Genomic DNA, 14,377 nt, shown 5'->3' with positions numbered 1-14,377 from the left:
TATACTTGTGAGAGACCAATAAATTCAAAGGTTTTTGAGAACCCACAGCCATGTTTTACAAAGTATTTAATAATGCCTCTTCTGAAACCAGTTTTATTCTTTATCTTAAAAACCTCTTGAAATTTGTAAAATTGAACTTTAGCCCTTTACAATAAGACACTGTTACTAAAAAGCACCGTAGTCTTTAACTTATTCTCTTTGGTTATTGACGGATATTCTAGCCCACATTTAATTCAGACTTTTATTTATTTTTCATTTATTGTAATATCACTGGGGGAATTTTGGAATTCACTCTAGAGTCAACTGGCTTCCAACTGAAGGTACTTTAAAGTTACACTGATTTTGTTTTCTCATTACAGAAGCAGTATATAACAGTAATCATGGAACACTTTGGAATACAGACAATACATTTTAAAAGAAGAAAAAGTCATCCAAAATTTAAGAACATTAAAAATAATCACTATTAACATTTTAATGTATTTCCTTAATGTCTTTTTATATAATTTTCATATGCTTATTAGCAAGTATGTTTGTGCATACACATAGCATATATACAATCTTACATATGTAGGCACCATACTATATGTACACATCACATTTTTTTAACTTAACGTTAGATAGTGTTTTCATGTATCATTAACTATTGCTCAGCACTTTTACAACTACACAGTGTTTCCTTTTACGGATATACAGTAACTCATTCAACCATTTGCCAACTGTTGGTCATTTAGGTTGTTTCCCATTCTTTTAATGTTATTAATTCCATCAAGCATAAAAGTGATACAATTGAGGGACTAATGAGGGAGAGGAGCATCACGGTGATGTGCCAGGTGGTTAGACAACAAATCAAAGAGTCACCTTAGTGGAAGAACAAGGCAGTAAAGGCTAACCTTGGGCCCTGGTTGTAGAAACAGAAAGAGATGCACCTGAAGGCTGTTGTGTTAGACTTGACAGAAGGTGGACCCTCTTGAGGTATGAGTGAAGAAACACTTCAAAGATTAGTTTGTATGTTGGGGAAAACAAATGCCATAAACAGAAAGTATCAGATTTGGAGGAGGAGCATCATTTACCATGATGCTGATGGTCAGCTCAGCTGAACTGAAGCTCTATTGGACGCTCGGGACTGGAGATAAAAGTACAAGTCATAAATGGGTAGAGAATGCCGTGATGAATTCATGGGAAAATTGGATGCATTTGAAGGTGATCCTGATGGAGGAAAATAGTTGAAGTTTTTAGGAATGACCCATATTTGAATGAGAAGGAAAGGAATAACCAGTAAAAGGGGAGGCGGAAGGGAGGAAGGGAAGGAAGGGGAGAGAGAATGGGGATCAGAACTTAGGTAACAGAGAGTCGTTGAGAGCCCAGGAAGGGAGAGAACTCTGGGAATAAAATGCACAATGCTAAGTGCCACTGGTGTCTGTGCTGAAGGCAAGCGACTGAGAGGTTAATTGCAACCTTGAAATATGTTTTTTTCACTGGTGATATGACCCTAAGCCAACTTTAAAGGCATTTGGGAGCGAGTGGGTGGAATCCACGATTTTGAGAATTCGGTGGTGAAAGGAAGGAAGACGGGATGTGCATTGGAGGCAGTCAGAGGAGGCTGGAGTAGTGGGGGGTGCCTGCACGAGGTGCTGGTGCTGCTGCTGCCCTGATGTTCTCCTTTGCGGAATGTCTCCTGACAAAACCAGCCTTTCACCTGAAGCTGCCTTGGGAATAGAAGAGACCGGATTCATACAGGCAGCTTGCCTTGTTGGCCTAAAAATTACTACTTGAAAAAACAGAAAGGAATCCTTCACGTTTTAGAACCTTCAAAGGGATGTTCAAGGTGGGAAAATCTTTCTTTTAGGCCACCACTGAAGAAACTGAAGCGAACAGTCGAGAAGATGAAAATGATGGTGAAGAAACAGAAAAAGGGAATACAGAAGCTGCCCCATCAGGTTTGTTTCCATAACAGACTAGTTTTAAAGACAAATCTTAACTCTTAAACTGTATTGAAAATAAGAAAGGTAATGAAGGAGGCCAGTCTCTGACTGGTGTGGTTGTGCTGCCACCTAGTGGCATCCTGGGGGAAATTCTGACCATATGATTTATCTTGTAAAAAAGCAAGGCTTTACGTGTCTTTGCTTCCTTATTTTAGTTTTGAAAGTTTATCTCCATCATTACAAAGAGATTATATTTCTCAAAATAAGTAATGCTAAACACTGAATGTTATATTTAACACAGTAATAGCAATAGATACGACAGATTTAAAATATATCATAAAAATAGATCCTGAAACAGCAAAACTGGTGAATAATTTGAAAGAATAAGGTAATGTGGCAAAAATGAATCGTAAGTTCAAATAGAGACTCACTCTTCCTAAACCAGTATTTCTCAATATTTTAAACACATTTTTCTTTTGATAAAATATGAAAACTTCTCACCCTCCTTTAATACCAAATTATTTTTAAACAGCATCTTAAATGAAATGTCATTACTAAACATTTTAGCATATACTTTTGCAAACTAGACTGTACTTCCACACTTCAATATGCCCCTTCAGATGGTGACTTTTTCACCCACTTTATGTATTCAAGAACACAATTTTCATTGCATTATATAAACTACACAATCTTTAACACATTCCAGTTACGAAAACTTGGTGTTAAAAAGAAGTATTGAAATACAAAAGGAGGAGTCTGGTTGTCATTCATTTGGATAGAAATTTAGATAGAAATTATCTGTAAATGTTCTCCCATCCAACCCCCCTCTTAATATTCTATGTCAGCATTTTGTTTCATGTATTGTTATTCATATGTAAACTGGGACTCTTATTCAGAACTTAGGTTTTCATAGTGGTATTCTTTGATATATGTTGCTTGACTTTTTAAACAATACCATGAAAAAGCCTAGAGAATCCCAGCATCCGAGGCTCTTCTGCGCCTCTTGCCGCCCTGAGATCCAGCTCCAGGTTGCCCAGAACAAGACATGTATTCAGTGCGCGTTGTGGTATGGCAGAACCGAGCCTTTATGCAGCTTTAATCTCCTTTACGTTTCTGAACGTAACTCCATTTCAGAGCCACAGCTTTTTACAACAACTGTGACCAGATCCAGCCCGACCGTGGCCTTTGTGGAGCTTTCGCCCAGCCCTCAGCTGAAGAATGAGGCGCCAGAAGAGAAAGAGCAGAAGAAGCCAGAAGATGAAATGAGTGGGAAGGTGGAGCTGGTGACGTCACAAAAGGTGAGGCGGCCCGAAGCCGTTGCGCCCGCGGTCCTCGCGGCTCCGCGCTGCTGCCGGTGCTGCCGCGGCACCACTTCACAGCGAGGGTTTATTTTCTCCCCGATCTTTTTCCCTGTCTTTAAAATGTATACTTTCCTAAAGCAAATATACTACATGTTCATTGGGAAAAAAAAAATAAGTGTATGTAGAAAGTTGTCTGTATAGTCCATTTGGACTGCTATAACAGAAACCCATAGTCTGGGTGGCTTATAAACAACAGAAATTTTTCTCTCAGTTCTAGAGCTGGGAGGTCCGAGACCAAGGCACCCGTGGATTTGGTGTCTGGTGAGAATCCACTTCCCGGTTCATAGGCGGCCATCCTTTTGCTGTGCCCTCACTTGGCAGAAGGGGCAAGGGAGCGCTCGAGTCCCTTCTGTAAAGACTATGAAAAATTTGTTTTCAAGGGTTCTTAACTCTGTGTGTGTGTATGTACACACACCATGGACCCTTTGTCTATCTGGCAAACAGTGTTCTCAGAATAATGTTGTTTAAACTATAAAATGAACAGGATTACCAAGTTTTCCTTGGTATCAAGTGGTACAAAGTACATATAATCACATGAATTCTTCTCTGTGGACCCCAGCTTAAGAATTTCAGCTAGTTGATTAGCAAATGGCGTAATGGTCTTTGGACCCAGTGCTTTCCACCCCGTGTGAATTTCCCCTTTCCCTATCGCACGCTTACCTTTTAGAGGAAAAAGGCAAGATGGTGACGGCGGTCGCAGCAGCTTTTATTTCCTGACTTCCTTTGAGAGTGTTGCTTTTATAAATCCAAGTATCAGTGCACACGGGCTGAGCGTTTACATAGTGGTTATTTTGAGCATTTCTGCTGATGATTAACTGTTTCACTGACAGTCAGGCATTATCTGACACAGGTTTGTGTCAAGACTCCACTATGGGGAAAGTGGTATGAGGTTAAGATTTGAGGGTTGTCAACTTTGGTAAGTCTCGGTCTTGAGTTTTGCTGCGTGCTTAACGCTGAAGTTCATTTGGACACCTGCTTGACCTCCATAATACAGAATGACTCACTGTATTTTCCTCAGGATTCCACTAGGGTTGAATATTTTAGAGTCATCAAGAAAAATAAAATCCTACTGAGAAGAGATTCTAGACATTGAATCATCCTGAGGACCACACAAGAGATAAGCTTATGATGAAACAAGTGCTCTAAAACCTCACTGACCCACTGGCCATCAAATTAATCTCTTCAAGGCCACCAGCCAATGAATCAGAGAAGGTCCTGTAAGAGCTGGAAGGACATGAACTGACACAGCCACGCTTCTCATGCTGATCTCTGACTCTTAATATTAGTTGTCAGTTTAGTTATCTGTTCAGTCAGCAATCAGTTGATTAGAAGCAACAAATCGGAAGGAGGTGTTCTACCAAAGGCCATTCAAGAGCAATAACCAGAAACATCTATTTTTACAAACCAAACATAAAAATTTTTTAAGCCTGTAATTTTGGAACTATTTACCATAAGGTTATGTGGGCTAACCTGCTTCAAAAATGCCGTAAAGGCAATTTCCCTGTGGCACTGTTTGATATAATGGTTATTTACAATGATGCTTCTTCGTCAACAAGCACGGTATATTGTCTTTAATGCGCTTTGCACAACTTCATGGGAAGTTACGTAGCATCTCAAGAATAATGCCCATTAGAAGGTAATACTACTTTAATATTTAACACTAACATTGTTTACAAAATTTTTAGATCTAATGTGGAACGTCTTACTTCCTGACATTACCACGAAACTGTGGTGAATTCTAATGAGAAAATGAGACAGAGTGATGCATAATCTCAAAGACAGAACGTTGTCTTCTGAGTCTGAAGAAAAGTGGTCGTCAAATTTGAAACAAAGTGATCATCAAATTTTTATGCTATAGTTTGACTTCTTTGAGAAACTGAACTCTGTATTAATGTAGAAAGCATGAAGCGGGTTTGGAGAAGGGACAACAGTTTCTATTTATGCTTTTGATGTTTACTTTTAAGTTTTATTCCGCCTGTGCATTTGTTAATGGCCAGCACCTGTGATGTTTGTGTCTGTTGCCTGTGTTCCAGGTGGTAAAGCCAAAATCTCCCGAGCCAGAGGCAACCCTGACATTTCCATTTCTAGACAAAATGCCTGAAACCAACCAGTCACCTTTGCCAAATCTCAATTCTCAAGGTAAAAAGAAGGAAATGTTTTGTTTTAGTTCTACATGTTCTGCTGGGCCCATTTGTAGTGAAATAGTCTTTATTATAAAGATAGATTCCTTTTTTTATGTTGATGTACCTTTAGCTATTGGGTTTTCCCAGAGTCCATGACGGCTGAATTAATAACATCAGAATGAGAGCTGGGCTACATTCTCTATTTGGCTTAACCAGGAACCCCAGCTGCTGGGACCATTTTGTCAGCCAGGCGAAGTAGGGTCTACACAAGTGTTTAATACCTGAAAATAGTTTGTATTGCCTCTAAAATGTTTTTTAAATTACAGGATAAAAAATCAATAACGTTAATAGTTTTATCATGTCAGCTTCAATAATTGTTAATTATTAATCTCTAGTCTTCTTAAAAATACTCATTTAATTTGACAACAATTGACAATGATTTGACCATGATTTTGGAAGGAAGTCAGATTTCCTTACTCCGTAATAGTTTCTGGATATGCATGATGATTACTGAGAAATCATTCATGATCATAGATTAAATGTGTTATTCATAACCAAAACTTTAATCTTTTCAAAAATCTTTATGCCAAGAATATATATATATACACCTATTATACATATATATATATAGACTGAGGATATATCTTAATATAAATCATTTGTTTGGTACATTTGAATACTTTTGATTTTATGTAATGTGGAGAGTGGTAGCCTCAAAAAATATTGGGTGTTTAGGGCCTATGAAGGTGTTAGAACAACAGTGACTTCTGCAAACTCCCCAGGGTCTTAGGCCCTATTTACTTGTGAATTCACCGCCTTGGCTTTTTAGAAGCCCAGCTTGAATCCCTTTACCTTGCTAAGGACTGCACCTTCCCACACCACTAGAAAGAGCCTTAAGGATGTGAACAGTGGAGGGATGGGTCCTGAGGATCTGTGATTTATAGGGACTGCTTCACAAGAGACAGACCACTGGCTTTACTGCTGTGAGTTCTTTCTCTTTACCGGTGTGATATGAAAATGGCTACACTTCAGGAGGCAAAACTGTAAAATTTCTTGGTTTTGTTTTTTTTTTTTAATGTACTTTCCCTAGTACATTTTATAGATTTATCGATCCAGGCAAAGAGAGATTGTACAGGTCATTGTGACTGGGGATTTGTTACTTTTCTTTTCCATGCTGGGCAGCTATTTGGCAGGATCTGAGTTGGCTTCCATTAGTCTTTGTTGATGGCTGGGAGATAAGTTAGGCTCTAACTGCATAACAGGAAGTACTCAGGAGGGAATTAATTGGCACAGGTACTGATGATCACTAACTTCTTCTAAATATGGAAACAAGTTTAATACTATCTTCAAGGCATTTGATTTAAATTTGTCAGCCCTCCTGTCCTGAAGGGAATGGACAAAAATAAAGTCTCCCAACCAGGCCAGGAATTGTTCACATTTAGATTTTAATTCTGCCCTATCTCTAGCATTTTTTTTGTACATAAGTAATATAAAGAGGAAATAGACATTTTAAGCCATATTAATTAATTTTTCTGTCTTATGTATTTTTCCATCTCATTATCTGTTGAAAGGCATTTCAGTTTTATAAAATGTGCTGTTGAATTAAGGGACTTGACTTCATGCTTTATCTAAGGTGAATGATTAAAAAATAACATTCAGTAGCACTGGAGCATTTCCAAAATCATTCTTCCAGATGAGATTATATTTGTCATACCCGTGTTCCAAGTTCTTGTCCGGCTCATGAAACTGTAAGTACAGCTGCAGGCTCTGGAGACAGAAGGCCCACATTCAGATCCTGTCTCTTCTGGTTCTTATCTGTGTGATCTTCCCCACTAAGTTCTTTCTAATCTCTGTCATCTGTAAACTGGAAATAATAGTAGTTCAAACTTCATAGGGCCATTGGAAGAATTAGATAGGATAAACAAAAAAAGAGAGAGATAAAAAGCATTTAGCTTAATAGCTGGCCCAGAATAAGCGCTATAATATAATCTAGGAGCTGCAAAACAGTTGAATAGGAGTGGAAGTGTAAAGCAAGGTGCCAGGCAGGAATAAACCTTTCTCAAATGCTCTCCTTCAAAGAGCAGTGTTTGTATTATAGAGATATAGCTTAAGAAGTGATTTTCAAACACGAGTGTGTGACAGGGTCCTCTCTAGGACTGGTTAAAACACAGGCCTCTGGGCTGCACCCCTGCCGTGTCTGATGCAGCGGGTCAGGCCTGGGGCCACAATATTTGCATTTCTGACAAGTTCCCCAAGTTGAGGCTGATGCCACAGACACAGGGATCATACTCTGGAAACCTTAGGCTTGAAGTATGTGTTTCAATTGTGCACCAAGGACATCACTGGTAGATGTAAAAGTAACGTGATACTTGTTTGGTAAGTTCTTTCTTTGTATCTTTCAAGAAGCAAAAGGCCTCTAATCAATGTATTCTTAAAAGACATGATTTGTCTTGAATTTGGGGGGAAGTATAGGGCTCTGCCCAGATATAAAAAGTCAGTGCACATTTAAGTGACTAGTCAGAGGCTGCACATTAAGCCCAGAGGAGCCCGTCGGGTTGGGGTCAGGAGTCTGGGAGCCACACCTGATATTCTCTCCCCAGGACGATGACGTCACCACCATCACCACTGAGTCCTCTGTCTCTCGGCTGATCAGACGGGCTACCACAGATCTACTGAAGGCCCTAGTGGCGCTCCACAGATTTCCCTCCAACATACACAGTGCATAAATAGTCTTTAAATACTCCAAAAACATTCATAAAATGCATTTAAAGATGACAATTTGCTTTTCTCAACTGTCTCCCAACAGTAGAAAAATAGCTCAAATGGATGTTTCAGGGAAATATGTGCACATTTTAAAAACTGATGTCTTTATTTGCATCGAGAATGATGACAGATGAGCCCAGCACAAACGTTCAGGATGCAAATGCTTGCCTTGAGCTTCTGTCTGTTTGCTCTGCCCCATTAGAGACACACACATATACATCCCTTTGCTGCACGCATATGGACTGCCACCACAGACTTCCACAGTAACCTTTATAAAGTGTGTAAAAATAATTGAACTCATCTCTCCTGTCTTTTATACTTTTTTTCTAGTATACTTTTTTCTAGCTGACACCAAAAGCAGTGTCAGCTGTGCATTTTGCCCTTGCATAGCACATTCTCCCTCCATATTGAGATTCAGCACCTTAAATATCACCTTTAAGTATGAGCCCCTAAAATCCAAACCAAAACCAAAGACAATAGCATAAACTTGCCCATCTATGGACTTTTGTCCACATCTTTGGGTTTTGTGTCTGTTTTATTGTGATACTCAGATTCTTAAATACAGGTACTTTCAAAGTACATCTATAACAGGGGTCCCCAACTGGGACTGGGCTGCACAGCAGGAAGTGAACAGCGGGCGAACAGGTGAAGCTTCACGTGTGTTTCCAGCTGCTCCCCATCGCCCGCGTTACTGCCTGAGCTTCGCCTCCTGTCAGATCAGCAGCAGTATTAGATTCTCATAGAAGCACAAACCCTACTGTGAACTGCCCATGCGGGGCACCTAGGTTGTGCACTCCTTATGAGAATCATCCTGAAACCACCCCCACCCCGCCCAGTCTGTGGAGGAATTGTCTTCCATAGCATCCGTCCCTGATGCCCAAAAGGTTGGGGTCTGCAGATACATAAAGATGTGTTAGATTCTTTTACCCTCAGTCCTTGTGTTGACAACAGCCAAACCTCCGTTAGTACTTGGGAGCACGGTTCTGTGCAAGTCTCACCCCCGTTTTCACGGTTTTCTGTTTGTTCTGTTCTGCCATCTCATCTAGAGTCGCCTGGCCCTGCCAGCATTCCGCTGAGAGTTCAGAACTCTTGGCGACGTTCCCAGTTTTTCTCCCAGTCAGGTAAAATGCATACTGGGGAGCTCTGTTTCTTTTGTGCAAAAATCCGTGTTGTGGGCAACCAATGCTATCTGGTACTTTTCTTCACTTCTGATTCCAGAGGGGACGTGGAAATCTTGTTTCGGGCACACAGTTAAGCGGAGTTAATTCTTTGGTATCAGCACCAGTTAATACTAACATTGGGAGGAAAATTCATGGAATTTTGATTTTGAAAATCCAAAGAAATGATATTTACCTCTTTCTTTATGGTCCTCTTCTTTTTTTAAATAAAAATTAGAAGCACTTAGCAGGAACTGGTCACGGTTCTCTTGTTAACTGTGTCACCCTCTGTACCTCCTGATGACATCTGGCCCCTCTGCGCACTCCTTCTCCACGTCAGATGGGGGGCCTGTCAGTCAAGCCAGAGTGCGAGGTGCATTAAAAGCAGCACTCCGAGGAACAGATTCTGCTTCCTGTAGTCTAGTGCCTGGTGCTCATTGATGTGATCAATCTTTTATACTGGTCGTGACGTCTCTTGGTGATGGGTACAAGCTGCTTCAGAGGCCTGCTTTATTATGATTCTCTAGTGCTCTTGGCTTACCAAAGAAAAGTTGGCTTGAAGCTGACATAGGACCCACACTTGACTGAAGAGGATCAAAGGAGAAAGACAATTAGAAGCCACTCACCTTGTGATCTTTTTCCCCTTTCTTTCTGTACAGTGGATTCTCCAAGTAGTGAAAAGTCACCTGTAACTACACCTGTAAGTAACTCCTGTTAAGAAATAAGATCATGCATTTAGTGGATTTTAATTTATAAGGTATTTAATTCACTTAGGATTCAACCCAAAATGGGCTCCAAACTTTTGATTGGAAAAGAATATTTGTAAGTCGTGTATAATGCTGTCAGTTGAATCATGAAGAAAGACATGGATTATCGTTTTGCAAAGTTGAAAACAAAATGGTGAGTCAGGAAAGTAAAATCAAAATAAAATGACTTCAAGTCATCTCAGTTGTTTACATTTGTAGAAAGTAATAAAATATGTAGCTTCTGTAGGCATTCAAAAATCATTTTTAAAATTTTTAATTAAAAAAATTATTTTTCAAATGTTTTTTCCTCAACGGGACAGTACATTAACACAGTGTGCTACTGGCATATAGGGCCCGGCCTGGACCATGTCTGGGTAACCCAAGCTGTCTGAGTTATACTCCTCACAGTCAGTGTCTTGAATAATATTAACTGTACATTTAGTTTTCAATTTTTTATTTTGATGAAATAAAAGCATTTGCTAATTAAAATGTCAAGACACATGACATTGTAAAAATTCCCTGCTCCCAAATTATGCCTGAACACTCTCTGTAGACCTGACTCTTCTCTGAGCTGAATGCTTCTGGTGCTGGGCCTGTCACCCTTACTCACTCTCTGAAATTCCCATCGGATCTGGAGCCTTCCTCCACGGGTCAACGGTGGCATTTCTTGAGCTACCCAGGTGTCACCACACAATCACTGCTGTACCTTTGATTACAGACTTGCTAACCATATGACCCTGAAGGTGCTGTATATCTTTTCTGAAACTTGTCTTCCTGGGTCACACAATGAGGTAGTAATACTTTCCTTCCAGGGTGTTATGAGCTTCATTTGAAATAATTACACACAAACCTCTAGCATAGTGCCTGATACATGAACGAATCCTTCCCAATGGATGATCCAAGAGGCCCACCGTGGCCAAAACCGATTCTTCTCTGTGGGTAAATTGTCTCACCTTCGGAATTCCTAAGTGCCTGTGCAGGATGGAGAAGGGTCGCCTCACCCAGTATAACATAATTCACTGATTTCCATTTTAATGACACAGGAACAACACTGTCAAATTGTTCTTGTCCCCCTGGGCAGGGGTGGAAAGAAAGGGTGTCCTAAAGAGACACATTCTTATTTCTAAGGTATAGAAAATAGAATAAGAAAGAGACAAGTTACTGATCTATATAAGTGAATTCCCTGAAAATGCTGACCTGAATTTGATATTCTTTTGGCTTTTTGTGGCCATCCCTACCATTTGCAGGACCCACAAGCATGAGTATCGGTTGAGGCCCACGTTTCACATGTCTAAGTACATTAAAGCTTTGAATTTTTATAATGTTGAAAACCAAGCCATCCTCATGGCCTGGCTCACATTCTCAGCCTGAAGATGCTTCATGACCAGACCAGCCACTGTGCTCCATGGTGGTAACCTGACCGACTGGAGGCAGGGAAGGATGGCAGGCGGGCTGACCCAGGTGTCTTGGGCAGTCATTAGGCCCCTTGGAACCTTGGATGAGATTGATTCTGTCCTGCTCCACAGGCCGCCGCAGCAGGTGGAGTCTGCTTGCCACCCACCGGCCCAGACTCTTTCCCCTCCTCCCTACTCCCTCACCCCCACCCTGCTCCTTCTCAGGATTCTGAGACAGTGCTATGTGGCTCCCTAAACCACCCCATCAGAACAGAGGGGAGAGAAGAAGCACAGTTACTGGGGAGACTTCTTTTCCTCAGCACCTATTCTGGGTGACAAGGGAGGCCAACCTTAAATACAGCAGTCTGCCCACTTAAGGGACCAGTTCTGATTTTTCTTCCCCCTTGGACTCTCAATCTCATTCATCTTCCATGGCCCAGGTGCCCGCCTTGGTTTATGCATCCTGCTGCCATTATTTCCATTCATTCACTTGATTCCCCAAATCACACTCACACACCAAAAAAACCTGTTTAAAAGACCAAAACAAACTCAAACAGGGGCTCTGTATCAATCTAGAGGGGTGAGATGGGGCAGGAGATGGGCAGGGAGGTTCAAAAGGGAGGGGATATATGTATACCTATGGCTGATTCATGTTGAGGTTTGACAGAAAACAACAAAATTCTGTAAAGCAATTATCCTTCAGTAAAAAAATAAAATAACATAGGGGGAAAAAAGACGACAAAAAAAAAAGTCTTTGTGCTTGAATGTTTCTTAGGCAGGCCCTGGGCAGTTCTGCTGAGATAAGCACGCCTATTTGCTTGAACCCAGGATCAATATACAGAATGAGTATCTTATGCTCAGGAGCGTGAATTCATTTAAGAAGTCACTGATAAGAGAAACGAAGCAAACGCCTTCCCATGCCAGTGGCTAATTACTTTGTGTTTTCGTTAGCTCCAAAAAGGTTCACAGAATCATACCAGCATTCTGGAAGTAAACCAAAGATGGACTAAGGCTAAAAAGTGGTTTCTGGGGAACTTCCCTGGTGGTCCAATGGTTAAGACTCCATGCTCCCAATGCGGAGGGTATGAGTTCAATCCCTAGTCAAGGAACTAAGATCCTTCATGCCAAGTGGCAAGGCCCAAAAAAAAAAAGTTGTTTCTGCCAACAAAGAGTACCTTTAGATATGGGAAGACTTCTGCTTCTGCATGTCCATCTGAGTATCAGACTGGGAGCTAATTGTGTCCCTTGTCCCAGCCTGGCCTTGAGGATGTGGCTGAATTTTGATCATGGTTTTATTTTCTAAGCAGTTTAAGTTCTGGGCGTGGGACCCAGAAGAGGAGCGCAGGCGACAGGAAAAATGGCAACAGGAGCAGGAGCGTTTGCTCCAGGTAGGTTTGCTGCTTTTTGGCCCTTCTTTTAGGGATGCTCTCTTAACTTCTGTTGTGTTAAATAGTTGTTTAGCACAGGAGATGCATGGACTCAGCTTCTTCTCAGAAGTCGTTGAGTCTAAGTTCATCCGTTTTGTGTCCATGAGACAGAATGCCCGATGTCTAATTCCTCCCACCGGAGGTTACACTGATGAACATAAGGGAAAAAAAAAAGATTCACTCAGAAAAAAATTCAGGTATTGATTAAGGGCTCACCGACCCATTCATCATCTCCTTAGCTGCCAGTCAAATTCCAGTCCAGCTAAGGGTGGGAAAAAATCAGAAAGCTATTTGATGTCATACATGTGAAATAAAATTTGACCTGGGTCTTATATTTTAAGTAGAAGTACTTGCTCCATCTTTGAGCAAATGCTCCTAATTTTCAATTCTAGAAAAATTCTGGGAGGAAGCTCCTCATGCTCCTACTTGTTTTGTGCCAGGTTTGTGGAGCAACATGGCTTCAGAAAGGAACTCAGAAACCTTAGAAGCTAACCTATGCTGAGAGCTCAGGGTGTGCCAGAACGGGCATATTTGTGGATGCTCGACATACTTTATCTAATTTAATCCTCATGAAACTTGTCAGAGTACGTCTTAGTAGTCTCGGTTTGCAATTGAAGAAATTAAGGGTCAAAAAAAGATCATCTTCCCAAGGCCACACCTCTAACAGATATTGAGCCTTGTGTCAAATCCACGCCTGGATGACTGTTCTTTCCACTATATTCCCAATGGGATTGACTTTCTGCCGATGTGTACAAAGCAGTGCTTAATGCAAGTTTATTTTACTTTTTTTTCCCCCCTTATATTTTTGTTCTTATCCTTTTGGCTTAATTCCCAGGGAGCAAAGGTCAGCTAGATAATCAATTGTAGTGTGGCTCTGGGTCTGCCCTTTTACTTTGACACTTTTCAGAATATCATAGGAGTAAACTTTCAATGCCAGAAGTTAGTAAGAACTAAAGTCAGCAAAGTCCCAGAGCTGTGGGGACAACAGATGGCCGTGTTTCCCGTGGCGATGCTGTGTCTGCTACACTCTGAAAGGGCTGTGGTTTTAGGTGTAGGTTGTAGGCTTAGGGCTGAGGTGTTTATGGGGAAGGAAGGGGGTGTGTGTGTGACAGGCATACCCCACCTTTCACCCCTGAGTGAGGGAGACATCATCAACTCATCCTCTTGGTGAAGGAGACAGGACATCAACTCCTAGAACCCATAAACCTAAGAATCTTTGCTTGTTTTTCAGGTTTTATAAAGTTTGAAGGTCTGTTTCCTCTATTCTGAAGCTCCCTGGAGTCTCTCTAGAACTTTACAATGTTAGGTTTTGATAAAATTTTGATCTGAATTAAAAGCCTACTATGGGCTGACCAGCAGTGGTTTTCACCAGAGCATGAATACAAACGTTAGTTTCCAGGCAATTCTGTTAAGCCCTTTCGCTCCTAAGGTAATGACAGAACAAGTAATACCTGGAGGAATTCTCGGGGCCTTCCCTCAGAAGA

The 14,377-nt window shown here is 41.0% G+C and overlaps 1 protein-coding gene across 21 annotated transcripts in view; it reads left to right on the top strand.

Annotated features, from left to right (window-relative positions):
• Window positions 1-14,377, top strand: part of LIMCH1 (LIM and calponin homology domains 1) — a 352,260-nt gene that overhangs the window by 317,983 nt on the left and 19,900 nt on the right. For 8 of the 21 annotated variants that reach the window (XM_025290118.3, XM_025290120.3, XM_025290128.3 and 5 more), the window contains 6 exons: window positions 1,847-1,937; window positions 3,057-3,220; window positions 5,317-5,422; window positions 9,216-9,290; window positions 9,986-10,026; window positions 12,771-12,854. In XM_025290118.3, coding sequence (XP_025145903.3) covers window positions 1,847-1,937; window positions 3,057-3,220; window positions 5,317-5,422; window positions 9,216-9,290; window positions 9,986-10,026; window positions 12,771-12,854 — 561 coding nt within the window. The remainder of the gene's footprint in view (window positions 1-1,846; window positions 1,938-3,056; window positions 3,221-5,316; window positions 5,423-9,215; window positions 9,291-9,985; window positions 10,027-12,770; window positions 12,855-14,377) is intronic. The other 13 variants (XM_025290122.3, XM_025290132.3, XM_025290131.3 and 10 more) reach the window with 3 other exon arrangements.

Source organism: Bubalus bubalis, chromosome 7 (assembly GCF_019923935.1).
Source record: "Bubalus bubalis isolate 160015118507 breed Murrah chromosome 7, NDDB_SH_1, whole genome shotgun sequence".
Lineage (NCBI taxonomy): Eukaryota > Metazoa > Chordata > Mammalia > Artiodactyla > Bovidae > Bubalus > Bubalus bubalis.
Note: the sequence above shows the minus strand (reverse complement) of the source record. Positions and strands in the feature narration are given on the sequence as shown.